This window comes from Halichoerus grypus, chromosome 1 (assembly GCF_964656455.1).
Source record: "Halichoerus grypus chromosome 1, mHalGry1.hap1.1, whole genome shotgun sequence".
Taxonomy (NCBI): domain Eukaryota; kingdom Metazoa; phylum Chordata; class Mammalia; order Carnivora; family Phocidae; genus Halichoerus; species Halichoerus grypus.
Window position 1 is genome coordinate 14155456 of NC_135712.1, and position 27955 is coordinate 14183410.

General features: G+C 46.6%; 1 protein-coding gene across 13 annotated transcripts in view; it reads left to right on the top strand.

Moving 5' to 3' along the window:
* TIAM1 (TIAM Rac1 associated GEF 1) overlaps positions 1-25093 on the top strand; it is a 373738-nt gene extending 348645 nt beyond the window's left edge. For all 13 annotated transcript variants that reach the window (XM_078053766.1, XM_078054151.1, XM_078054194.1 and 10 more), the window contains 8 exons: positions 3490-3669; positions 3762-3880; positions 8783-8891; positions 13455-13513; positions 14000-14102; positions 16407-16494; positions 18791-18963; positions 22567-25093. In XM_078053766.1, the coding sequence (XP_077909892.1) occupies positions 3490-3669; positions 3762-3880; positions 8783-8891; positions 13455-13513; positions 14000-14102; positions 16407-16494; positions 18791-18963; positions 22567-23036 (1301 nt within the window). In that variant the 3' untranslated portion in view covers positions 23037-25093. The remainder of the gene's footprint in view (positions 1-3489; positions 3670-3761; positions 3881-8782; positions 8892-13454; positions 13514-13999; positions 14103-16406; positions 16495-18790; positions 18964-22566) is intronic.
* Positions 25094-27955: the final 2862 nt, after the last annotated feature.

Here is a 27955-nt window from a genome sequence, read left to right on the forward strand (position 1 = left end):
GACGGCTGGTGGCAGGCGGGCACATCTGTTGTAGGTTCACATGGGTATGGCTGGCGGCGGTCGGGGCGTTTGGACAGAAATCCAAGAGTCACTGATGTGCCAGATAGATGTTTCTTAAATAAGGGTACTGAGAAGTGAAATGCGTGCCTGTCTTTTTTTTTTTTTTTTTTTTTTTTAATTAAACTGCCCAACGTGGGGCTCAAACTCATAATCCCTGAGATCAAGAGGCACACGCTGTACTGACTGGGCCAGCCAGGCAGCCTGAGATCTTGAATTAACCGTCTTGTCAGTTTTCTTATTTATTTATATATTTATTTTTAAAGATTTTATTTATTTGAGTGATAGAGCACAAACAGGGGGAGGGGCAGAGGCAGAGGGAGAAGCAGACTCCCTGCTGAGCAGGGAGCCCGATGCGGGGCTCCATCCTAGGACCCTGGGATCATGACCTGAGCCCAAGGCAGATGCTTAACCGACTGAGCCACCCAGATGCCCCTTGTTAGTTTTCTTATAATGCAAGTTTTGACTCAGCTATTTGGGGCCAGAATTAAGGGGTCATTTTGTAATTATGCAGAAAGGGGGGGGGCTTTAGAAATTCCCTGCTTTATTCCTAATTTTCACTCGTTTCCTTATAACCTCGCACACTTCATATACCTTTTGGTGGCATTCCATCTCCCCCTCACCTATTTTTGTTCGTGGGCGTGTGATGATAACCACCCCCAGCACTACAAAAGTTGTTTCCATTGTTCACGAGAATCCCTCGACTCGCGGTTATATTTTGCATGGAATAGAGTGGAGTTTTAAATTGGCAGGCTCCTTTCCCTCAGTGTTCTGGGCAGCTGATGGATCATTCTGAGAGTCTCCAGAAAGCTGTTTCCCTTCCCTGGTTCGGCATGTGATGCTGGTGATAGGTAAAAGGATTTAAAAAAACAACAGCAACAATTTTCCTGGGGAACAGTATAACCAGTACAGAGTTCGATTACAGAGAATCTCTGGAAAGCAGGCTGCTCAGTCTTACCACTTCCCCGTGGCTGTCATGTGCCATGTGCACAGCTGCTGATCCAGTATCTGGATACGTAAATAATTTGTACATGTTATGCTTTCCTGCCAGAGAGAATGAGCTTGACTTAATTTAAGACCTGTTAAGGAAATATTAGTACAATGCAGGTCTCTGGGTAACGGAAGAGCCTGCCCCAGATAATGACATACTTAATGGCAGAGATAGTTCATGCAACAGAATCTACTTCAGCCCAGAAATTTAAAGGGCACCTGGGAATCTCCTTGTCTCGTTGCCTGGCCTGGACGGCGTCTTCTCATGTGCTGTATTGGTCCTATCGCTCTGCATACGCATATCTTTTTTAACTTTAACTGAATGCCAGTTGTTATGAGATCGTTAATGTAACAACTTCAGAGCACTTTGCTCTACTGTAAAATTATATACACGTTCCAGTCCTTAGAGTTGTGGTATTTTTAATCACTCAATTAGATTAAAGTCTGCCCCTGTAGGTTTTCCATAGTTCAATAACATTGTTTTTTTGCACCTGAAAATTATTATCGTGTCTTTCCAAACGATCCCTGAAAACATGAGGCATGACCTACATTTTTCTAATGGCCAGATGTGCCAAGAGGGTGAAGAGAACTCTTAGAGAACAGAAAGTACCCGTCTCTGACTCTTAACAGGCTCACGGTGAGGCTGGATGGGAGGGACACTCCTTTAGCTCACAAGGAGCCGAGAACCATGCCCTCTTTAGTTCTGACGTGAAATATAGCTGATGGATTAAATGCCCATGGCCGTATTTTGGGACTTGCGGATTGTGGGCAGATTTCTATGCCCCTGGTAGATGTGGATGTGTACTTGGGATGTCCTACGGAAGCCACGGTGTCCCCGTGCATCGGCCTCGCTTCCCTGATGCATAGGCCATTCATTCCCAGTGTCCTTTCTCTTTACAGATTTCTTCTTTGAAAGGAAGAGAAATGGTGGCTGAACCCCTGGAGTCTGATTCCTCTGAATGGGGCTTAACGGGGATGAAACGATTGTGGTCTTTATGAAGCCACCTTCACATGATTGCTGTTTTAAAGATAGAATAGTCATTTTACAATTCATGATGTCCTTTTACCACATCTTCTGGTCTTTCCCCGGATAAGGAAATAATACGTTTTTATCAGAAGCTTTTTAAAACACGTAGGCCCACCGTTCACTCACTTTGATATAATGTCCTTCCCCCCCACCCCATTTTTTGCGCTCACTCTCTTCTCCACCATTTCTTTGCACCTGGAAGGCATTAATTAGCCTTGTCTTCCTAATTACCCACTGGTGGGTACCTCTCTGCTTGTCTGGGGACCCACAACTCCCCAGGGTTGCTTTTCAGCCCAGCTGAGACACAGATAAAAACCAGGCTGGTGAGGAGGGAGCTCCCTGAGTTATATGAGGTCAGATGTACGTTTCTCTGGGCAAGAACTCTGCAGTCCCGGGCAGGAGGGCCTGCCCTACAGATGCTAATGGCTGGTAGTACTGAATTAACATAGAATAGATCTGAAAAGGCATTCGCTGGGGGAGATGCAGCCCTGCCCCACTTCCCAGAGCTGCAGAACAGTGCTGCTTCTGGTTTGTGCTTTCCGCCCCCCCTCCTGTCTTTTCTCAAAAAAAAGGCCCCACCAGCAATGAAAGGCTTGAAAGGCAGAGAAAGCCAGGGTAAAGAGTGTTTTAAAATGCAGGCTTTCCGATGATTGAGATATGGCAACGCCAACAGATCAGAAGACAATTGCCATTGAAAAGACAGTTTGTTCCTCGCAGCTCCCAAGAGGAAGGGGCATGACGTGGTGCCTCACGGGGCCCCACGGGGAAGTGCCAGGGCCAGTCAGGAAGCAGAAGGAGCCAGGGGGAGATGGGGGCAACTTTATTGTGGTTGCTGCCAGGAGGCAGGAGCAAGGCAGGGTAAGCAGACTTTTAGGATTGGGTCGTTTCAATGGACTCTGGGATATCACGGCTGGCCCAGGTTGTCTGGTACCTGGCCCTGAGGCGAGTAGGGCAGGGGAACAGTGGCCCAGAGTGAGAGAGCCCTCTAGAAGGGGTAGCTACGGCTGTAGGGGCTCCAGATTGGTTGGTTTGCATATGAAAGTGTGCTCCCAGGTGAGTCCTTTACCACCTCTAGAAATTGGCTAGCCCTGGGAGGGACAGTCCCCAGGGTCTGTAAGGCCCCAGATGTCAAAATAGCAGAATACAAAGACGCTCTTAGTACAACGAGGATTAACAGCAACCCCTGAGAACCCCAGTGTGTAGGATTTACAAACCCTGTTATCCCTTTACTCAAACCCCCGTTATTGCCCCCAAATTAATACCACGGGCCCTTCCAGTTGTCTGTCTGGGGCCCCCACCTTCCTTCTTCCTCTCAGTCCTGGGGAAGGGCGCCTTGGAATAAGTGAGGGGAATTGTGAGGAGGGGGGCATTTTGGGGTTCCGCCCTGACAGTCTGTGTTTCTTATTCTCTCCCAGCCAAGACGGACCCGGCTTTCAAGGCGTTCTTAGACGCCCAGAACCCGAAACAACAGCACTCCGCCACTCTCGAGTCTTACCTCATCAAGCCCATCCAGAGGATCCTCAAGTACCCGCTTCTGCTAAAGGAGCTCTTTGCCCTGACAGACGCAGAGAGTGAGGAACACTACCATCTGGATGGTGAGCCCTGGGCCCCGAAATCTGCCCCCCTTGCGTGCGTCTCCACGAGAGCCTCCAAACAGCCTTTCCATTTCCTGCCCGTTGTCTTCCAGTGGCCATCAAGACTATGAACAAGGTTGCAAGTCATATCAATGAAATGCAGAAAATCCATGAAGAATTTGGGGCTGTGTTTGACCAGCTCATTGCGGAGCAGACTGGTGAGAAAAAAGAGGTAAGGATGCCAACTTCTCAGGACACCGGGCAGCGAAGCTGGGTTGGTTTTGTTGTTTTTTGAAGGTGGTATTTATAAGTAAAATAGTTACGAAGCTATTATTTCTGTTGGTGGAACTTTTATCCTTTATCCAAGGCTGCAGGTGAATTTTCTTCCTCAGCTGAGTTATTTCCTAATATAGGAACCGTGTTTCTGAGTCTCACCCCATCCCCCTTAGGACTTCTGGTTTTGTTCTGTTCAGTTTGAGCCTGACCTTCCAAACATAGCTTAGGCAGCTTCTATAAGCACCATAAAAGGTCAGAGCTACATCCCTGGAAATCAGAATAACGCTTGGCATATAGTAGGTGCTCAGTCAATATTTGCTGAATGAATGAAAGTTTCGAATGACTCTAATAAATATATATATTTTTAAGTCTACCTAAAAAACCTCCTTAGAAGAAAGAGTGACAGGAACAGATACACCTGAGAAAAACTTAGAGCAAACTCTAAGTAGTGCCCAAGTCATTGAGAAGAGCTTTTGCGAATAAAAATTCTGATAATACTGAGATGAATCAGAGGGCTATAGGTGCATGATAACATTCATCACTGCCTCTGGACATTAAACTGGAATATTCTCCTCGGTTTTGCTTTCTGCCTTAAAAAAAATAAATAAATAAATAAAGGGGAAAAGCCAGGAGGGAACCAGGCAGAAAAATCACTCTTGCTGGGGTGAAGGGGAGAGTTCAAGGCAAGGGGGCGGGGAAGCTTGGTTGTTGAGTCTAGCTGAGAGAAAACTAGCCTCATCTTCGAGGTATACAGAGTTCCTATCCAGGTTCAGTGTTAAGTCCTCAGGGAAACGAAGCAAGTTTTCAGACTGCTAAAAGGTAACTTTCAGAAAGAGCTAAAATCTTGGCATCTCCTATAGACGTAAAAGCAAACACATTCTAAGAAATTTATTTTACTCACATGATCGGAGGGAGGCAGGCAGATATCGTAAGGGTTTGTTGGAAAGGTCGGAATGGCACAGGTGTGTATATGAAGTGAAGAAATATTGCGAGGCTTTACAAATGGAGGCACTCTGGTTTCTCCATAATGGGGGGAAGTTGGTCAGGTTGGTGCCTGACAGGACACCTGCTGTCTGCACCTTCCAGAGAGTTGCAGAGGCGCTCAGAGACCTCCACGTGGCCTGGAGTCTCACGGCCTGGGAGCATCGTTTTCCACTGAAACACGATTTATTCTTTCTACTGGGGTGGCAAGCAAAGCATGAACATGCTCTCAATCTACCTGGCAGATAATTCAGTCAGTCAAGAGCGTAGGAGAGGTGGGCGCTGCGACTCTGGATTTAGTTCTCATTTTTTTTTTCATAAAACTTTTGTAAGAAGAAAAGCATGGTATGCTTATGAAAGGGCAAAACAACAGAAAAAGGCAAGAAGAAAAGCCATTCTCCATCTCAAAGAACTTACCACTCTCGATGTCTGGGTGTTTATTTTGATTAAAAAAGTTATATATCTGCACATGCTTGAATAATTATATTTTGAAAGTTATAGTATGCCTTGCTTTTTATGTTATTTTAAATTATTCAAAAGAATCATTTAAATTATTGTGTAATATTTCATTGTGTGGCTGAGTGATTTACTTAATTCCTATCATTGGACAATTCTCTTGGCTTCATTTATTGACTACTGTGAGTAATCCTGTAGACATTTTTTGTCATAACACTTCTCCCTCCTATATTTTAGTTTATTTCATTTTGACAGAAGTGAATTTTATTGAGTCTTGGAAATGAACATTTTCATTAAATTTCATTATATTGTTCGTTATCTGCCAAACTAGTTTCTGGATTTTAATGACCTTGGGAGCAAAGGACCATTATGCTAAAGACTAGAAGATGACGTGCACGGTGGATTGCAAAGCATTTAGAAAAAAAGACGAATATGATTCAAAAGTCAGGGACTGTACAAAGGGACACGGCTTTGGTGAAACTGCCCGTCCTCTGAAATGAAATTCTGACAATCAAGTGAGGAATCTTTCCAGCGAGGAACAAAGAGACAAAGTGCTGTACAAAATAGCCTCCTGTGAGCTGAGATTTTGTAAAGAGAAATGTGCAAAAAATGGAGGGAATGGGAGGAGGGACATTTGACTGCCTACCAGTGTTAAAGGGAAGAGAATCCTATCTCAGTATTCCGACGTCCAAAGCCCAGGAAGATCAAGGCTTAGAAAAGATGCCAGAGACAGCAACAAGAGATTGTGTTTTAACATTGTAAGAAGAAGAAGAAGGAAGAAACAGGCTCCCAAAGCGGGGCAGAGGTATCGTAGCTGAAGATGATTGATCACTCAGGGAGAAAGGACTCAATTTCCACAATTCTCACAAAAGTGATTCCTGGTCATTGTCGTTCCCTTTTAATGCCAATATCCAGTAAAAACCTAGAATGGCTTTATTAACAGTTTGTAAACAGTTACGAATAGGAATATTTTTCAGTATCTGTTGAGAAAGGTAGGCCACTGTTGAAATGGTAGCATTCCAGGGACACGGGGTACCTGATCCTGTTATCAGCCAACTTTCCTGCAGGTAGATATGTTCACAGAGAACAAAGCTGGTTAGCAAACACTGTATGATGAAGCTGGGCCTTCAACCTCCTACTCCATGTTAAACCCTAGGGAGCTGGGCTGGACCACCTAGATCATTCCTTTTGCTTAGGTAAGAGGAAGAAAAAGCCAAAGAGGGCATCTCCCCTTAGAAGAAGGGCTCAAAGGACCCAGGGTGGTAGGACATCCCAGACCCCAAAGCAGAACTTAGTGTTGTGGTTTGGGCAGAAGATTCAGAAGTCAACCAGTGGAAGGCCAAGGGAGGTACTGTTGGCCGAAGGGGCAGCCCTACCCCCTTATTCCATTTGCCATGTGGAAACTTGAGGGAAACCATGTGGCCTGGACTGGATCAGTACATTGTTATAATGTAACAAACAACTCAACATCTTCGAGTTTGCTACCACAAACACAGGTGTGTGGGCTAGCTGAGCTTTGGCTTCTCTTGGTGAGCTCCAGAGAATAAGGCTCAGGTGTGTTCTTGTTGAACACAGCTAGGCTCAGGCATGCCCTTTCCATGCCTGGAAGCGGGGAGCTCAGGAGGCCTGGTGGAAACTTGTTATGCCAAGTCCATGGCCTAGGGCACATGGCCAAGCCCAGAGTCATCAGGGATTTGCCTGGTCTAGTGGGAGGTGCTAGAAAGATCACATGGCAGAGCGTGCAGACCCAGAATCCTGTCGGAAGGAGGAAGGAGAGTTTGGACAACCATCTGCCCTAGTGAGCTTTTAATCACTTTTAAAGACGTACCCCCTAAGGCTGGAGCCCAGAATGCTACCTGGGAATTTGACTTTTGTGTGTAAGCACCGCTGTGTGGGTGCTTGGGGCAGGGGTGGTAGAGACTATATGGTTTCCTTGGCTGATCCTGTCCTGGGAGGTTGGTTGGCTCGTTACTTGATATGTCCAGACAAGCTAGTCTGATGGCTGACATTTTTTTTTACCCTTGCCTATACTACTAATAACACAGGTCAATAATAGAGTAATTTTTATTCTAATGAGCCCCCAGTCACGACAGTGGCAGCAACACCACTGTATTTTTTACTGCTGGAGCCACATTGCCAGCATCGTAGTCTGGCTTGGTGACTCAGGAAGAGCAATGCCAAATGGCCCTGGGTTCAGCAGAGGGTTGCTCAGTCGCTGCTATCTAGAAACCCTATCAGAGCATAAGCAACAGAACATGTGTCTTTGAGAAGCTCAACATCAACGTTTTATTTATTTATTTATTTAGTTAGTTAGTTAGTTATTTTTTAAAGATTTTATTTATTTATTTGACAGTGAGAGACACAGTGAGAGAGGGAACACAAGCAGGGAGAGTGGGAGAGGGAGAAGCAGGCTTCCTGCTGAGCAGGGAGCCCGATGCGGGGCTCGATCCCAGGACCCTGGGGTCATGACCCGAGCCAAAGGCAGACGCTTAATGACTGAGGCACCCAGGCGCCCCTACATCAACGTTTTAAATATCTGAAATGCTTCCTTGAGCTTGATTTCTGCGGATGCAGAGCCTGCCCACAGCTTACGGTATTTATCGGTGGGTGGACTGTGGTCTCTGATTGTTACGAAGCCTTTTTCTCTGATGTGGTTGCCCTGAGAGCAGGTCGAGACACCAGACGATCCTCCCACCGGTGAGTGTGCTGCTGAGAGGGTAGGAGGAGACTCGGGTGGGCTCGCACGAGGGCCCCGGATTCCGGTGAGAAAGGCAGACAGGGCTGTCGAGAGGCGTAGGCACCGGATTACTGCAGAACCGTGTCTGGTGCTCTCCAGAACTCACCGGGATGGGCTGGCACTTGACCTTCCCGGCTGTGCGACTGGACCTCACGGCGTCTGCGAATCCCAGAGCTCATGCTGCACACCCTTCCAGAGCGCTCTTCAAACTCCTCGGTTGGCTTCTCCCTCCTCGAAAGCGAAATGAAATCTTCACAAAGAGCTGGAAGAAGAAAAAATAATTGATTCCACTGTTTCCTGGAAAAAACCTTGGCTCCAAGGGGGCTTAAACTCGCAGGTGGAAAGGCCTAGTTTTCTGGGGCGGATCTCTGTGATGATGGCCATTCGTCTCTCCTTGGGCACCTGTCTCCATTTGAACACAGACCTTTGCCAATTTTGGAGATAGTTTTGACAGATTTACTGTGTGTGAATTTGGAGGGGCCCCAGTTTCTACCTTTTGCCACTTTATTCTTGAAATTCTTATAGACAAACGTGGGATAAAGGGAGAAAAAAAAGTGACCAGATGTTTTTAAAGACAATATTTTCATGAGGTAAGATTGACATCAGCCTGCCAGATTTTAAAATGTGAAAATCTGTATGTTTATAACACCACCTGCTACGGTTTGCCCTGTCCCTGCTTTTCAGGTGGCAGATCTGAGCATGGGGGACCTGCTTTTGCACACCACGGTGATATGGCCAAACCCGCCAGCCTCCCTGGGAAAGTGGAAAAAGGAGCCAGAATTGGCAGCTTTTGGTATGTATCAGAACAGGGTTGGGGCGCCTGGGTGGCTCATCAGTTAAGCATCTGACTCTTGAGTTTAGCTCAGATCAGGATCTCAGGGTTGTGAGCTCAAGCCCCGTGTTAGGTGTGGAGCCTACGTAAGATTCTCTCCCTCTCTCTCTCTCTGCCCCACCCTGCTTGCTCTCTCTCTCTCTCTCTCTTTCTAAAAAAAATAATAATAACAGGGTTGGTAGGGGGTAGCACAGAGAGGGAAGCTGGGCTTATTTTTCAAAATAAGAATATTTCTTTCTCAAGACCCAGTTTATTAACGTTAAGTTCATTACAGTTACCTGAATCGGTCTCCCTGCCCCAGCCACCAACATGTCCCAAATAGTAAACTAAACCTTCCAGGTCCATCTGGCCAGTGGCACCACCCCGTTACGTGGGAGAGAGAGGATGCCCTTGCCAGGGCTGCCCCGTGTATCAGCACACAGGCAGGGAAAGATTTTGTTGTTGTTGTCACTGCTCTGATTATCTTTTGAAAAGAACGTGTTGGGGCGCCTGGGTGGCTCAGTCGGTTAAGCGTCTGCCTTCAGCTCAGGTCCATGATCCCAGGGTCCTGGGATCGAGCCCCGCGTCGGGATCTCTGCTCAGCGGGGAGCCTGCTTCTCCCTCTTCCTCTGCTGCTTCCCCTGCTTGTGCTCTCTCACTGTCTGTCAAATAAAGTAAGTAAAATCTTTAAAACAAAACAAAACAAAAGAACGGGTTAATAATACGCCAAGGAAAACTCATGTGAAAAATGAAGACAACACTGCCTTGTTCTGAGACCTCAAATCTGAGCTCTCTCCTCGTCTCTCTGACTCCATTGCTGTGGGTGGTGCTGGGATTCAGGACATTGGTTCACAGCTGACCTTTTGGGACCACACTGGGGTGCCTTGATCAGTTGTGAGGTGCTTTTCAGTCGCGTGACTAATACTAGCCAAAGCAGAGATGCTTGCGAATGATTTATTTTTTAATAAACTAGTTTGGATGGATCCAGTTGCTGCAATCAGAACTCTCACTTGGTTGTATCGGGATAGGCATTTTGAGAGAGAAAACTATGGGAATTGCGTGTAATTCAGGAACTATGGCTCTTGGTTGCAGGAAAATTGTTGTTTGACATCCAGTGCTGTTCTGAGTATAAAACAACCAACAGCGCATGTGTTTGTTTTATGTTGTATCTTTTCCAAGCCCCCACAGGAGATTCATGGGTAGGCACACAATATAAAAGAAATCTAGTATTTTCCGTTCTCTTACCTTACCTCGTGTTTCTAGGGGAAAGGGGTGGTTGCTTATTGCTTCTTTAACTGAACACTTCTTTTTTTCTTTCCCCCACGATGTGAACAGAGTATCCCCAAATGGAACATCCTAGTGGTATTAAGATCAGAGCGTTGAACATAAAGACTATCATACTTCCTGCCTAGATCACTCAGCCTTCACTGAAAAACTTAGTGACGTTACTAATATTTTCAAAGAGTAACTAGAGCTGTTGATACCATTTCCTTAAAAATAACAAAGATGGGTAGAAGTGTGCAAGGAAAATGTGTGACCAGATATGACAGACAAGAAAGTATTGGGATACTGTAACATGTTGGTAGTTTTTGATGAGCGGCTGCTTTGGGCAGGGCTGGGGATAATTTTACCAGTTGTGTCTCTTACACTGTAATTTCTTCTTGGAAGGGTTGGGAGCTTTCGGATGCTTCTTGGTAGGTCGCTTCTGGGAGGTAGGATTCCAAAGTAAATGACCCACACCGTCTACCTGTTTCTGATTCTGGGCTACAGATGAATGGTTCCAGAGTTCCACACTGGGATTTTTCATGACTATCTCCTAAATTGTACAGATTTCCTATGGTTAGAAATCAACAGATTTAGGGGTGCCTGGGTGGCTCATTCGGTTGAGCGTCTGCCTTCGGCTTAGGTCATGATCTCAGGGTCCTGGGATCGAGCCCCGCGTCGGGCTCCCTGCTCAGCGGGGAGTCTGCTTCTCCCTCTGCCCCTCCCCCTCCTCATGCTCTCTGTCTGTCTCTCAAATAAATAAAATCTTAAAAAAAAAAGAAAGAAACAGATTTAAAAGAAGAAAATAATTTGGGAGAAAGGAGGGTCGACCAACTTTCTCTGTAAAAGGCCACATAGTAAATACTTTAGGCTTCAAGGGCCAAGAGGCCATATGTCGTCAAAGGCAGTCATAGACGATATGTAACCAAATGGGCACCTGTATTCACAGGCTGTAGTGAGTGGGCCGCGGGCCCCAGTCTGCCAGCCAGTGGTATAAAGGGTTCTGGAAAATGCTGGTTTTGAGGTTTGGGGTTTTTACTTGCCCCTCGCTGCACAAACAGTGTGTGTTTCACTCTGCGTCACTCTGTTCCCTGCCCCGTGGGTTGCTTCCTGGGGTTAGGAGGGGGGGTGGCTCCCCAGAAGGGAGCCCCCAGCCCATCATCAGTGATCACACTGCCCGTGGATCCCACAGGCGCCAGAGTTAGCAAGGGGAGACGCGCCCGAGGCTCTAGGGGAGGCAGGCTTTTTCAGAGTTGTCTCCAGGGTAATAGTAAAGAGGAGCAGGAAGGATTAAAGCCAGGGTTATGAGTAAAGGCAGACTGTCGTCACCATAATGAGATTATTTATGGATTCCCAGTCTGTAAAGGTGCCATGTTGGGCCGTTTTGGTGGCACGAACAGAGCCTTGGAAATGCCTTTCGAAATCAGGAGGAGTTGTTTTAAAGGGAAGCAGAGTGATTACCACGGAACTGGCAGCTTTGGGGTTAAGACATGGTTGTCTCTTGTCTTGATTTAAATCTCTAATCTCAGGAAACAGTGCAGCTTTCTTCTGAAACTGAAATCGATGTACTGCCAACCTAGTACCTTGATATTTTGCTCACAGGACAGCTAAGCTGTACTGCATGTTGATGATCCTCACCTCAAAAAAAAAAAGAAGAAAAAGAAATAATTTGTCTAGGCTCCCGCCTTTGGGGTATTAGATGATCAGCTCTGGGGGTGTGGAGGGAGTGCTTGGGCTGGCAGGGGTAGCTAGGAGTTTTGATTGAGGTGGTGTCTACGAGATTGGGCAGCACTTGGAGTCAGTTGAGTGAAAATAGCCCCAGGGGATCAGGGAGAGCTTAAGGAGGAGGTGGCCATAGCCCCGGCTGGGGACCACGCTGCCCCACCACTGTGATCCAAGATGGCTGAGGTCAAGGTAAACTGAGGCAGACCAGTAGCCTTTTTAGAACCATGGCAACTACCCCCACTGAGATGTGGTCCCAGGGACGTGGTGGGTCTTCTGAGACTCAGGTCACTGGACACCCTCTCCTGGAGTGGAGCTCCCTCAGTTTTAAAGGACCCGGTTATCCTGGCCACTGTGAGTTCTGGAGGCTTCATGGTGAGCACACAGGGCCCCTTCAGGTGCCAGCCTCAGCCTCTGTGCAGAGCTGGTGCAGCTTCCTTGGCCAGTGGGAACTTTAGAGAGGGAGCCTCTCAGTCCATCCTCTGGGATTCTTGAGGGGGGCCGGATGCTGTGAGTGTGCGGGGCCAGGAGCAGTCCAGACCCAGTGGCTAGAGTTTGTTTCTTTATGCCTTCAGGCTCTTTTCTTCAAGGAAGGTGAGAGCCATCCTGCACAAAGGGGAGGCGGGATGGAAATAGGATGGAAAATGAACCAGACACTTTGGGTTGGTCTCCATAGGGCCTGGGAGCCTACCCCCACCCCACCCCGATGAAGAATTTTCGGAACATCCATTCCCTTTGTAATTCTGGGTCTGGTACACCAGGCGTGCCCCCTCCGGCTGCCGTGGGACTGACGGGGCCTCGGCTCTGCCTTGGGGCCAGGGCATGCAGGGGGATGGAGTCCCTGCCACCCAGAACCAAGGATGGGCTCGCTCCACTTCCGGCCCTCTGGGCGCCGCTTCTTCCTCCCCTGTAGGAGGGGTCAGAGTCGCCGAGTGGTCACCATGCTTGGCATTGTTCAAGGAATTCTATGGACTGTGCATAACTATTGTGTCTCCCCACCCCTCAAAGACTGGAAGAATAAACCGGCCTACTCCCTGTTTCTAAATGCTTCCTGTGATTCAGCCTTTTGGGAGGAAGTGCAAATGCATTCTGCTTCATAAACTAATTTTCATTTCTTCGGGTCAGAAAGATGAATTCTGTGTCCCAAACTCTGAACACTCTGTGCGTGTATGTGTACTAGTAGGCTGGTTGGCATAAGTCTAAATCGCCGTAAGCGATATTGTTATTATCACTGACCTAGTACATTTCTGTTAACATGTGTATCGCTGGTGTTTTAAACTTGAGATGACACCATAGTTAAATGGTGTTTAACCCAAAAGTTTCCAGTGGGGCGGAAGGGTTTATTTCCATTTATTTGGGCTTTCTGTGTTTTTATGGAAGCTGGAAAGCGTTGTCTCAATAGGCTGGGTGAACGGGCGGAAGGTGAAGTCAGCGCTGGCTCATCTCGCTGCCTTCTTCCGAGCTGTAGTGTCGATAACCCCACGTTAGTGGGGTTCAGGGGAAAGCCCCACACGTTATGTGCTGTAACCGCCTGTGTCTTATTTCTTTTTTTTTTTCCAGTCTTCAAAACTGCTGTGGTCCTTGTATATAAAGATGGCTCCAAACAGAAGAAGAAACTTGTAAGAATCTTATTTCTACCCCTTGGCCAGACACCAGCCTCTTAGGATTTTCTTGCCTTTTGTTTTTTTTTAAACTTTTAAACACATTTGCAGTGTTGCTAAGGACTGGAGGAAATTGCCCATCCTGCCTTCTCTCTGGCAGGCTCACGTTGAGAGCATGAAAGCGAATAGCTATCGGGCCTGCCGTAGCCGGAACCTTCCCCACACTTGTTTGCTTTTTCTGTTCTCCTTCTGGGGGTCTCTATTCTCCGCCTTCCCGTGTCTCTCTTTTACCTGGATCTAGTCAGTGAACTCATTTGCACACCCCATGCTTGTTTATCACACGGCCTCTCGCTTTCCGCTGGACGAACCAAAGTGCCAGTAGGGCTGATGTCCCTCCAGACGAGCGTGGGGGTTCCAGACTCACTGATCTTCTGGGGGTGGGGCGGGTCCACTCGAGGCTAGAGCAGACTGTTCTCAGGCACCTGGTTCCTTCTCTTCCTGCAGGTAGGATCTCACAGGCTTTCAATTTATGAGGACTGGGACCCCTTCCGATTTCGGCACATGATCCCTACTGAAGCTCTGCAGGTTCGAGCTTTGGCGAGCGCAGGTAAACCCTGAAATGTGCCGGGTGCACGTGTTTGATGTGTGTGTGAATTGTTGGTCTGAACCCATGCTCTTGGTCGAACCACCCTACTACCCTTTTTTCTCCTATATTTAACTCTCTTTTCCCCCAGTCTCTCCCCTGCCTCTTGTTTACCCAGCCATTTATTAACTATTTGAATGAATGAATGACCCGAGTGAATGGATGTGATGTCTTCAAAATCTTTCTGAGGAATTCCAGTCGTTTTGTTGTATATATTAATATTACAGTGCCTGATGTCAGAGTAGCAGTGAGTCTTGTACTTCTGGACAGAATCCTTGAGACCATGAGCAGATAAAGCCCATGTAAAATAACTCACTTGGTTTTTAACCAGGAGACTGGAAAAGACCACCAAAAGCACAAAAAAGCCATCAAATACACATTTGTGTGTGTGTGTGAAGCATTACAAACTTTGTATTAGTGTGGAGGCCTTTGAAATGTCAGGCCTTTTTCTGTGATCCAAATAGCAGTGAAGCGAGTTGTCGGATAGCAAGGAATATACTTGTTAATATGAATTAGATGGTGCTGTAAGCTCAAGAGAAGAGCCGTGAACGCCAGCAGGGTATTGACCAAGAGGACTATTTCTGTCACTCGGAGGCCCCATCCAGGGCCTAATTTGAGGCCATTCTAGGGAAGACCTGTCAGCAGGGGCTCTCCTGAGCACACCCCAGAGGGGGCACCTTGGGGGTCAGGTAGAAACTCTCAGGCCAGCAGGTGCAGCCATCTGGTTAGACAGGGAGGCCATGGAAGGGACCTCCACACATACACGGTAGATCCCTCTTTCTATATCCTCTCTGGCATCCGATATGTCCACTGTGTATTGCTCATCTTTCCCCCACTTCTACCTGTCACCTCCATGAGCAAGAAAATTGGCTGTGATCCTCATAAAACCACGTCTCCTTAGTCCAATGTCATGTGGTATTTAGGAAACCTTCAATTATTCACCCAAATTCAACTAGATATAGCTTCCTACACTTTTGTGATCCCTTGCAGTAGAAAATGTCAAATGCAAAACCCACATCAGACAAATGAATACATTTACCTTAAGAAGGTTTCTTCCTGATCTTCCAGCACAGAGATTTACTCTGGTGCCTTTTTACTTAACAATTTGACTTGCGAGACCCTGTAAATTGTAGATCTAACACAGCTGTAATGGCATTCTGAGGTTCGGGCACTTAAACACTATTCTTGTCCTATTTTGCAATCTTAGGTTGCAGATTATCTAGTTTGTGTTTCCTTGTGCCTGGTTTATAAGATGGAACGCTTATGTTTATAGAAAACTGCAGGCTTCTGAGCCAGAAATTTTCCCTTCATTGAGGACTAAATACATGAAGAATTTAAATTTTGAAAACAAAGCCATCTTTGTGATATGCCATTCCGTTCTCACTCTGCTTTTCATTCAAATCAAGCTTAAAACAATCAAGATAAAAGCTTATTCTAACAGAGTTATAAAGACCAGCCAACATGTTTCTCATTATGAGATACGTTCCAGTGGATCTGAGAAATCAGAACGTGCAGTTGCTTGATTTTTATCTTCATTTGGGAAGATTTGTGGAAATTTTGGCAGATGAGCCCTGGTTGGGATTACATAATGTGGGCACAGTGAGGGTTTGTGACCAGGGCTCTGACCCACTGGAGAAGGCCGAGACCTCACCGTGTGCAGTCTCGAATGTTTAGTGTGATTGTTCCTTTCACAAACAGTCTGTTCAGGACCTAAAAGAATATGGTACTGCAAGCATTGTAAGGCTTAGAAATTAAAGCCTAACTGTTCCCCACCTTCTCAGCATCCCATTTTTGCTTCCCTCAGAGTGGGTACCCTGGGGGTGCCGAGAAAGCAGAACCCCATTTGTCCAGGGCCCTAGGCCTGGTCACTCGCAGGGAGGGCTCCCGCCATGGACACGAGGACCTGCCTCTCTAGCACTGGCCTGATGGAATCTGCCTTTACAACTCCTCACTCAGCTGAAACAGTTCTGCCAAACAGGCTGTGCATCGAAAGGGGGCAGTTCTGGAATCAATATGGTGGACTGATTGCCCTCTAGACCATCGAGCAGGAGATTTCAGCAACTGGAAATTTTCCAAGTGTTCTTTTCCTTCACACCCATTAAGGCTTTCCCTTTGTCTCTTTAAGATGACAAGGATGGCAGCGAGGTACCTTTGGCCTTTGGAGGCTCTGCACTCTGGAATCTTAGAGCAAGGCGTAGAAAATGCTTTTGTAAAAATGCAAATAAATCTGAGACACACCCTAATTCGTTCTTGTTTTAATTTGTCTAGATGCGGAAGCAAACGCTGTGTGTGAGATTGTCCATGTGAAATCTGAATCTGAAGGGAGGCCGGAGAGGGTCTTCCATCTCTGCTGCAGGTGAGCCTGGGGCCGGGAGGGATGTGATGGCTCGATGTCCCTCCCCGCTCCGGGGTCTGCACGTCAGCCTATGCGTCCCTAGACGCTGCATGCTTTTTCTTGTACATTTCAGAAATGAGCAACACTTATTAAATAACACTAATTGGGGGGCACCTAGGTGGCTCAGTCAGTTAGGCGTCTGCCTTCGGCTCTGGTCATGATCTCAGAGTTCTGGGATCGGGCCCTGTGTCGGGCTCACTGCTCAGTGGGGAGTTGGCTTCTCCCTCTGCCCCTCCCCCCACTCATGCTTGCTCTCTCTCTCTCTCTCTCTCTCAAATAAATAAATAAAATCTTTAAAAATAAATAACGCTAATTGGACACGTTAAACTGATTTTATCAGAACATAGACAATAACCTCATTAACTCCGTATCTTTCTAAAAGGAAGTAGGAATTTTCTTGTATATGCGATGTTCAAATGAGGGCTTTCTTCCCATAGTTATATTTGATTAGAAGTAGATTAGAAGGACGTGGCTGTCTTGTACAATTTTGTTTTGGTGTTTAGACGCATTGTTTATACTGTGGCATGTCTGAGATGAGGCAGATGGAGAACCAGCTGGGACGAGGTGAGAGGGCGTGCAGGCACTACCCGGCTCCTGGTCATGCAGAGAAATTTCGGATAGGGAGGTGCCACAGGTTGCTCAGGTTCACCTACAGATCTCAGGAGGAAGCTGCACTTAGAAGGGCTTCTACTGATTTCTTCTTGTTCTTTTCCTTCCCCCCTTGTCCTTCCCTCTCCTCCTCCTCCTCCATGAGACTTTAAGACCTTTTTCCAATGCAGCCAGTTCTCCCTCTCTTTGTTTTTTTGCCTAAAAAAATGTCACAATGAATGGTCCCGATGGCCAGTGTTCCGGTGTATTTTGCTTGACATATGATCTGTACTCAGTTAGGCTTTAAGCTAATCGTGTGTACTTAGTGATTTACTCAGTACTTCCCCAGTACCCCACACCCCGGGTAGTAATATGCTGTAATTTCCCTGCAAAGAAATCTGACAGAGTTGGAATGCCTGGGTGGCTCAGTTGGTTAAGCGTCTGCCTTCGGCTCAGGTCATGATCTTGGGGTCCTGGGATGGAGTTCTGCATCAGGCTCCTTGCTCAGCGGGGAGTCTGCTTCTCCCTCTGCCTCTCCCTCTGCTTGTGCGTGCACGTTCTCGCTCTCTATCTCTCACAAATAAATAAAATCTTTTTAAAAAAAAAGATCTGAGAGAATCAATGTTGTTATGATTATTAGCAGTATTTTTTCATGTTATTGCTAGCATCATAAGAAGGCACAGTAACCAAGCATGAACTATGCTAAGCCCCTTGTATGCATTATTTCATTTAGCCAGACTGAGGTACATTCTTCCATTTTACATATGGGGAGCCAAGGCTCTTGGAGGGTACTTTGCCTAAAATATTATAGCAAATGAACACTGAGTTCAAACTCAGGTAGGTTTGACTTCAAAGCCCCTGTTTTGTGTATCTGCATCACCTCTCTGTGTTGAGTGAGAAATCAATAAAGGGCGGAATGTGGGAGGCTCCTGGGACTAGAATTGACTTTTTTTTTTCAAATGATCCACATGTGGTTTGGGTGCCATATTTACCATTTGTGGTTTTGTTGGTAAGGTCCATGGGGTCTGGTGAGCCTGCTCCTAGAGATGCCATATTCGTCATTAATAAGGAATACCAGGTGACACTTACCCGGGTAAAAATACTGAGAACCTAATGAGAAAAATGACTCTTACCTAGGAAGTACCTTTTTACTGTGGGAATTAGGACTTGGGAAGATTGTTCGGTTCTCTACAATGTAGCATTAACTTGTTGAAATGTGTCATGGGAGTAGTTGGTATTTAACAGAAGGCCAGCTCAAGAGGGAACTAAGGATGTTGGTTGGGACATCAGACCTCGGGTGCTCTGCAGAGCTGAGAATCCTGTGGTTCAATTGCCTGCAAAAGCGTTTTAGAATGAAAGGCTTTGCCGTTAAGTATCAAGAGCAGAATCTGGCAACGTCTGGGTGCAGGATCAGTCTATTCATTAATGGGCTGTCTGTCCCACATTAGCTGCAGGAGATGAATCACAAAGCGTAAAGGGAAAGAAGTATGCGTTCTCTATCACCAGCGATGAAAACATGGCTCAGCCTAGAAATTGGAGTTGTGGCCTCAGTCTTTATAACCTTTGGCCCTCGGGGATGTTTGTTGGGCTGCACGTGAGAATATTAGAAGTTCCCCACGTGTTAAGTACTTTTCCCCTAACACGTGTCAATCTTCTTTTCTTTTCATAGCTCTCCAGAGAGCAGGAAAGATTTCCTGAAGGCTGTGCATTCAATCCTGCGTGATAAGCACAGAAGACAGCTCCTCAAAACCGAAAGCCTTCCCTCATCCCAGCAATATGTACCTTTTGGAGGAAAAAGATTGTGTGCGCTCAAGGGGGCCAGGCCAGCCATGAGCAGGGCAGGTACTGTGGGGATTCCGACGTTCAAGATCCCCGTCACCCCCGCTCCACTGTAGAACTCCAGTGAGCTTGATGTTTTTGTTGAGCAAGAATTAGACGTGGCCTTGTGGGGGCTAACGTTGGAGCACAGCTCTTCCCTGGTGTGAGCTTCCTTGCCCTTGCCTCCTTCCCAGCAGCTCCCTGGGGATCCGCCCTTCGTTTACTCCTCTTGCCCTCCCTCCAGCTTCCCTTTGCTGCCCTCCTCCTTTTGGCTGGGGACTCCTCTCTCATTCGCCAAGCCAGGAAGTGAGCGCATTCTCTTTCTGGAGGGGCCCTCTCAGCCTGCTTGTGGAATGAGAGTCGCTGCTTTGCATGACAGCTTCTAGCCAAAAGCAGTGTGTCATGTCTCAGCAGGGTCATGGCCCACCATTCTGAGAACATGGTGGCCTTGTAATCTGGAAACACGGCAATGCCTGCTCTCAGTAAGGAGGCCATGTTTGGTAGACCAGATGACACATCAGATTTTTACCCTTGCCTTATGCCTGCAACTTTATTTTTAGCTTCAGTGTTAGTTTGGGGAAGCCTTGAGCTGCTATTGGTAAAGAGGAATGTAGAGTTTAAATGGTCCCAGAGTAAATAGTCTTTTAGGACTAGAATTGTCACTGTGGAGCGGGGAGGAAGGAAGACCTATACTACCATCTATAAACAGCAGTAAAATATATCTAGGAAGAAAGATGTTTTCATAATGTAGATATATTAATGACATCAAGATATTAACACTTTTATCACTCCTTTCTTAAGAGGCAGCCCCGAATTTTTCAGGGAAGATTCCAATAAAAGAGCCTTCCTTTGCATTTGCTAAAAGGTTCTGACCTTTGTCTCGATGACCTTTCCGCCTATTCTCAGTTGTGTTGAAGAGGCATGGATAAAATTAATTGTGAGTGGTTGGAGGTTTTTGCAGACATAGCTTACAAAGCTTGACATGGGATATTACATGCTTTAAGCTCTTGACTTGGACTAATGTTGGGGGTTAGTTATCTTGAATCTATTCTCCAATCAGTTGATAAGTGTTTATTGAAAACCTGGTGCAGTGAACCCCCAGTGTTCTATTGGGTTCTCCAAGGTATCTTAAGAGTCTTGCATACCTCTGTATCCACAATTTCTCATGGAGTCCTCATGTTAAGAAAGCTTTGTGGATCCCTTTATAAGCTCACAACAGAGCATTTCTCCTGAGACTTGTCTCACCTAATCCTTTTACTTGACAGGGGATGCTTAAGTTAGGATTGAGAATTCATGTCCCAACCTTAGGAAACCCGCCTGTCATTGACCAGGTTTCGACTGTTATTCAAGGGACTTCAATTCAGAGCTGCATTTACTTTGAAACCTAAGCCACTGTACTCTGTAGGACCCTCAGAAGTTTTCCTGCTGAGACCCCTTTGGAAAGAAAACAAAACCAACCCACACCTTACACTGTCATGAAACCCAAGAGAAACCCTCCATGTCAGCCTGTTGGCTTTGGCTAATTGAAAGATTTTCTGCCCGATGGCTCATTTTCGGCTATTCTGCTTTTGAAATTCCTCACTATCATCAGGACCTTCACGTTAGATAATTTTAAAGATGGTGCTTGAGTGGGTCAGCTAGACTAACTTGTCAGTTTTAACAATGCACTGGAAATACTCAAATCAGAGATTGTCTCCCTGAACCCCAGAAGGCTGGCTGGGCTATTACGTATCCTTTTAATAAAGGATAAATACTCATGCTTCATTATGCATTGTCATGAATACCCAGGTAGTTTATTTCTCTGTTCTTTTGGAAAAGGACAGTAAAGCCAAATATCCTGCCTCAGTACTCAAGTCTGAAAGTACTGTATGTCTGCCCAATTAAAAAATTTTTTTGTTTCAACATTTTCTTATGAAAAATTTCAGATACAGCAGCTGAAAGAATGATACACATACAGAACCTACCATCTATTCTTATAATTGATCTTTTTCTGTATTTTCCTTATCACATATCTATCCATCTATCCTCCATCCACTCATCGTTAGTTTTGACACATTTTAAAAATACAGACATCAACACATTTTACCTGTAAATACTTTAGCATGCAGGTCATTGGCGAATATTTCCAAGAGCCCAGTTTTGAACTGAGGTAGTTCTAGTAAGGTGATTGGAGAGAGCCAGTCTCCACTACAGGGTGTTGGGATAAAACTGACCAGGACATCTGCTTCTTTCCAGTGGAGGAGACACAGTGGGTGGTTTTTTTCTTTTTTTCTTTTTTCCATTTTTTTCTGGAAACCTTTTTTCAGTTCCCCTCCTTGATCAAGAGGGATGTCCATTTGTTCCGTATTTTAAGATGGTAGAACACCTCGGAACCATAATGGGAACACAGGGGTCTGAGGCAGAGGATGGCCCGCTCACTGGCCTGGGACCTGCTGTGTTTGGTAGTCACTGTGGATGGTCCTCTCGCTTCCAGCAGCACTGAAGCAGTTTAATGGTTTTTAGGGCTTAGGTTTCAGGAATGCTGGTCCTAACTGGTGTCTGGGCTCTCCCCCTCCATTGGAAAGCCCACGTTGCATTTCACCTGCTGGGGTCTCACGCAGTAGCCACTTGACTAGCAAGGGGCAGCATTTCCCGGCGTGTGCGTGCGTGCGTGCGTGCGTGTGTGTGGTGGGAATGTTCGTTTGCCTGACTGGGTGGCGTCTTGTGTGTTTTGTCTGGAATAATTCTGGCTTCCCAGAAGGCAGTAGGGTGAACGAATGAATTCTGAGATTTGTTTTCTCTTGTTACTCACTTCCTAGAGCACTTGGAGGCCCAATGGCATGGGTGTCATATATTATTTATTTCTCATGCCACTCAGGCACCAATATTTTAATTGCTTTGTAGGAGAGAAATCAGTGATACACAGAACGTAGTCAGCGGGGGCTACAGCTCCCATTTGCATAGCTTCACAGTGGATGTGGGGCTTTGGCAGAACGAGGGCAGGGCGGCCACCGGAGAGTTGGTATGTCCAAGAGTAGCTCTGCTCTAGGCTCTGTGTGAGGGATGCCGCGCCCTTAACTAAGTGCAGATCCTCCAGAAATGGTACGTTTGGTTTCCCAGAAAGCAGTATAGCTTGGCCCAGTGCTTCTGGTCCTTGGCACATCACGGTGATGTGGAACTCTAGAAGCATCCCCCACCCTTACTAAAGACCCATTCCAGCTAGATGTCCCTGGGACAGCCCTTGGGGACCCCCAGAGCTCTGTGCCATGTGACAGTGTCAGGGTTGAGAGCACTAACTAATCCCAAGGTCGGTGGTCTCCTTGGGTGCAGCACAGGACAGAGAAGTGGATTGTCTCAGAGGGAGGTGAATCCCCTTTTCCCCATAACCAACACCCCTCCCCGTGTCCCTCTGTCCACCCCCCTCCTTTGCCCTTCGGTCAGTTGCTATAACATCCTCCAAGTCCAGACATCCATGCGGAGTAAAGACTCTAAGACAGACTGATGAAATCTGGACTTTAAGCCCCGAACGACAGCAAGGCACTAAATAAATCCCATGTAGTTTTTCCTTTCTTTGCTTTCCTGTCTGGATTGTCATCGCATGTAAAGCATGTGGGGGTTTGATTTTTATATTTTTGTGTGTGTGTGCAGTGTCCGCCCCAAGCAAGTCTCTTGGGAGAAGGAGGCGGCGCCTGGCTCGAAACAGGTTTACCATTGACTCTGATGCCATCTCTACCAGCAGCCCGGAGAAAGAGTCCCAGCAGCCCCCCGGTGGCGGGGACACTGACCGGTGGGTGGAGGAACAGTTTGATCTTGCTCAGTACGAAGAGCAGGAGGACATCAAGGAGACAGACATCCTCAGTGACGATGATGAGTTCTGCGAGTCCGTGAAGGGCGCCGCAGTGGACGCAGAGCTCCGGGAGCAGCTACGGGCTGCCTCCATCAGTCAGCGGGAGAGAGGCCGGAGAGCCCTGGATAGTCACGCGTCCCGCATGACGCAGCTCAAGAAGCAAGCCGCCCTCTCGGGCGTCAATGGAGGCCTGGAGAGCCCGGGTGAGGAAGTCATTTGGGTCAGGCGTGAAGACTTTGCCCCGTCCAGGAAACTGAACACGGAGATCTGACTGTCCCTTTCCCCCCTAGAGAGTGTGTGTAGATAACCGCCCCCGCCGCCCTGCCCTCACTCTGCCCCCCCTCCTGTCCCCCTCCTGTCCCCGCGAGGAGGAGAATGTTCCCTTAGGTCGCACTCTTGCACACACGGTCTTGGCGGCTGACTTTTTTTCTGAAGCCACGTAGCCACCCAACTTCGTCATTTCTAACGACATCGGAAAGAATTGTTCAGAATCCCAAATAAGCTCGAGTCCTATCTTCTGTATATTACTAAGGGCTTTTATTTATTTCTCAACTAATCAGGGCTGGAAGAATTAAAAAATTGAAAAAAAAAAAAAAAAAAAAAGATCCTACAGCACTGGAAAGCGAGTGACCCCCAGGAGTTTAAAGTATGTACAACAGATTAGTTGAAGGGATAGCACAAAAAAAAAAAAAAAAAAAAAAAATTAAAAGTCACTCTATCTGAAATCAGTCCAGAAGCCATCTCTTAGTTGGGGAAACCACCTTCAAACACAAAATGCCACAAACAACTGTACAGCTTAGCAGTGTTCTCACTCCTTTCCCTCTTCAATGTCTGAGAATATCTGTGTATTTTAAGAATGTGTGAGGAGACGGTGGAGATGTATGTTTTGATGAGCCGTTGGTGTTTTTTTTTTTTTTTTCCTCTCTCTCTTCTGTTTTGGTCTATGGCTGGTCTTACTCCATGTCCGTGTCGGAAGTTCTAGTTTTGCATAGAATTGTAAAGATGCCAAACTCTTTGAGAAGAGATCCAAATTTATCACTTGAAAAAAAAAAAAAACCACTATTTTTTCTATTTTACCTGAGATGCAGGGGCACAAACAGATGAGAATTTTACAGTGTTAGTGTAACTGAGTCTAAAAAAAAAAAAAATGAGGATTTTACCTTTTACAGAGAGAGTGAGGCATGGTGATTTATATTTATATATGAAAGGCCAACAAGATGCTTAGGAGAAACTTTTTTTCCAAGAAGAAGATTTCTTTTTGTTTTGTTTTTTTTTTTTTAATGTTTGAATCTCTGAGATGGGAGTTTGGCTGGATTAAACATGACACCCGATGGGCGTGTGTGTGTCTGTTGCACATGGCGGGGGAGGGGAGACTCCTTCTCAAGGGGTTGCCATGGTGATCATTGGTTTTCCCATCAGAGTTGCATCTTCATCCATAGATTACCTGTCCCTTCCCTGACAGTCCATACCAAACCTCTTAACACAACAGCCTCTTCAAAAACATACCTTGTGTTTCATACTTTGTACATGCCAACGAAACAGGGTAAACATGCTAAAAAGCTAAAGTTCTAAACAGATTTCCAAATAGGAAGAACAAAAACAAGTTAAAGCACTTTCGATTTTTTTTAAACGGTTTATAGCTTTTTTTTTTTTTTTTCCTTCTTCCCATTTCACAATGTCCACTTCCTAAGAAGGGTTTAAATAATATGAAAACTTTCTTTTTGGGGAAAATATCTATTTGGTGTTTGACACATCAGTAGGTACTTTAAAGACCTGAATTTTATAGTAGCTTTAGGAATTATATTTTATAAAAATCAGTTATGACTTTATATTTCCAGACAATAGAGAGTTCAGAACATCATGCTCCTAGGCCCCTGCTTGCTTTCCCCGCTTCCCCACCCTGTATCCTTCCCCTTTTTGGGTTTCCAGGGCTTTGAGCTTGATCTTTTGAAAGTTTTATTCTATTAAATTTTTGCTATATCTTCTGATTTTCTTAAAAAGCTTTAGAATGGTTTCTATACCCTTTGTACCACTGCATTGTTCCATATCACCTCCAGTTCGATTGTGTCCGGATGGAAAAGTGAAGCAGAGGCTTCTGATAAAGTCACACTTACTAATCCCAGTGCAACAGTTCCGTCTGAAAAATGCTGGAAAGTCAGGTGCTTGGAGAGGGTGCCATTGTGTCTTGTACATAAGGTCATGACGTGTCTATGTCAAAAGTTCTTATATATTTCTTTTATAAGCTGAAAGAAGGTCTATTTTTATGTTTTTAGGTCTACGAATGGAACGTTGTAAATGCCTGTCAAACAATAAAAATACTGAAAAGTATCTGGACAGTCCTGTGCCTTTTTGGGCGGGAGGGTGGATATGGACCGTTGGCTGGAAAGAGTTCTGTGAGAGGAGATTCTTGGGAATGCCCGTTTTTTTCTCTCTCTCTAAATAATTAGGAGCATCAAGGGAAAGCTGACTTGGTAGAGCTTAAAGGTCTTTTGACTGATTTTTTTTCCAAATCGAGGTATAATTGACCTATTATGTTAGTTTCAGGTGGACGACATTACGATTCGGTATTTGTATATGTTGCAAAAGGGCCACCACAGTAATCCGCTGAACATCTGTCCCCACACAGAGCTATAAATTTTTTTTTTTTTCTTGTGATGAGAAACTTCAAAGTCCACTCTCCTAGCTACTTTCAAATATGCAGTATGGCGTTTTCACTGTAGTCACCATGATGTAAATTACTTCCCCAGGACTTTTCATTTTAGAACTGGAAATTTGTACCTTTTGCCCCCTTTGACCCATTCTGTCTGGTCTCCCATCTCTGGCAACCACTGGTCTGTTCTCTGTGTCCATGGGCTTGGTTTTGGTTGGTTTTGGTTGGTTTTGGTTGGGGGGAGTTGTTTTTAGATTCCCCATATAAGTGAGGTCATATGGTATTTATCTTTTTCTGTCTGTAGAGCCTGAAGTTTTTTTTTTTTTTTAAAGATTTTATTTATTTATTTGAGAATGAGAGAGCAGAAGTGGGGGGAGGGGTACGGAAGGGGCAGAGGAAGAAGGAGAAGCAGGGAGCCTGATGAGGAACTTGATCCCAGGACCCTGAGATCTTGACCTGAGCCAAGGGCAGGTGCTCAACTGACTGAGCTACCTAGGCGCCCCAAGCTTGAAGTTTTAACCAAAAAATAAATAAATAAATAAAGCAATTGCTCAGCATCTTGGCCTTTTTTTTTTTTAAGATTATTTATTTTTAGAGAGAAAGAGTGAGCAGGGGGAGGGGCAGAGGGAGAAGGAGAGAGAGAATCTCAACCAGACTCCCTGCTGAGTGCGGAGCCCAACACGGGGCTCAATCCCACAATCCCGAGATCGTGACCTGAGCCAAAATCAGGAGTTGGATACTTAACCGACTGAGCCACCCAGGCGCCCCAGCATCTAGGTCTATTGATTTGAAGACTAGGAAATAGCACAATTCTGTGTCTATATCCACACTGAGCACTTTCCCAGTCTTCTGTCCCCTCCCGGAAGGGCAGGCTGAGGGGTGCCTGGGGAAGTATTGGGGTAGAGTGCAGAGCTTAGACTGGCCTGGGTGGGTGAGCTCTTGAGCCCGCAATCTGCCACCACATTTTGTCACTGGGGGTCTTGCTGTGTGGGTCTTCCACAGAATCACAAGAAAAGTAAATGCGGTCTTGGGCATTCCCTTCCCTTTCAGAGTCGTGATCTAACCATTCCTCAGTCCCTTATGAACCTTACCCAGAGTTTACCCCACCGACACCTGCCCTCCAGGCAAACACGTTTTCTCCTGCCTGCCTTGTGCGAACTAGAATACTCCCTCCCCACATGAGCAGGTGAGCACCTGCTCTGCAGTGTGGTTTGTGGACCAGCCACATTGGCCCTGAACCATGGGAGCCTGGGAGAAGCACAGAAACTACCCCACCCAGACCTACTGAACCAGAACATGCATTTTAACAAGATCCCCAGGTGATCCCTATGCGTGTTCAAGTTTGAGAAGTGTTGGTTTGGCTATATCCAAACGTTTTGATGTTGAACAATGATTCGAAGCACGTCATACTACTTAAAGTATATTCAGGCTCTGCTGCATCCCTCAATTTTTGAAAGTTCGAATTCCACCCATAGCTTTCTTTTTCTTTTTTTAAAGATTTTATTTATTTATTTGAGAGAGAGAGAGCGCACAAGCAGGGGGAGCATGCTCCCCGCTGAGCAGGGAGCCCAGTGCCGGGCTCGATCCCCGGACCCTGGGACCATGACCTGAGCCAAAGGCAGATGCTTAACTCACTGAGCCACCCAGGCGCCCCAGAAACATTTCTGCACCCATCGTATTCCTTTTAGGGGATGACTGAAGCCAGCTTGGCGCTTGATGGGATTATTCTAACAGTTTGCTCGTGGTATTGGTGAGACTGGAGTTGGGGCTGCTCTCCTGTCCAGTCTCTGAGGCCATCAGCGTGGAGCCGGAGAGCGCTCCAAGTCGGGTACACAGACATAACCGTGCCTTTTTCACCCTAACTTAGTTTCTTTCTCAGGCTCGTATCCCGCCGGGCTGGCAGGAAACACCCTCAGTTCCCTGCTCTCTCCAGTCCTCCAGCCACGGAGGTGACAATGGCCGTGACGACTGTCCTTGCCCACAGGCTTTTTCACGTTTGGTGGCCGACTGGTGTTTCCATTAGCCCGACTCCGGCTCCCCGCGCAGGGCATCTCTGCAAGCAGGGCCCCCAGCATTTTGTGTCCCGCTGGGATGTTGCCCAAGTTCTTCCCACTTAAGTGGATATGCCTTAATGCTTGTGTGTGGGGTTATGGGGGTTGAGGCTGTGGGGGTGCTGTGGGGCTGGGGGGCTATGTGTGTGGGGGTGTGTGGGTGAGGCTATGTGTGTGTGGCAGGGGTGGGGCTGTGTGGGAGGTGGGGGGGTCTGTATGGGGAGCTCTGTGGGGGGTGGGGGGCTGGGGATGTGGGGGTGGGGAGGCGTGTGGAGGGGGCTGTGTGGGAGGTGGTGGGGGTGTGGGAGAGGGTGTGTGGTGGGGGCAATGTGGGAGGGGGTGAGGGGTGGAGGGCTGTGTGTGACTGGGGCTGTGGGGGGTGCTGTGTGTGGGGGGGTCTATATGTATGGCAGTGGGTGTAGGTGGGGGGGCTATGGGGTCGTGCCTGTGGGACTGAGGATGGGGGCTGGGAAGGGCTATATAGGGGGG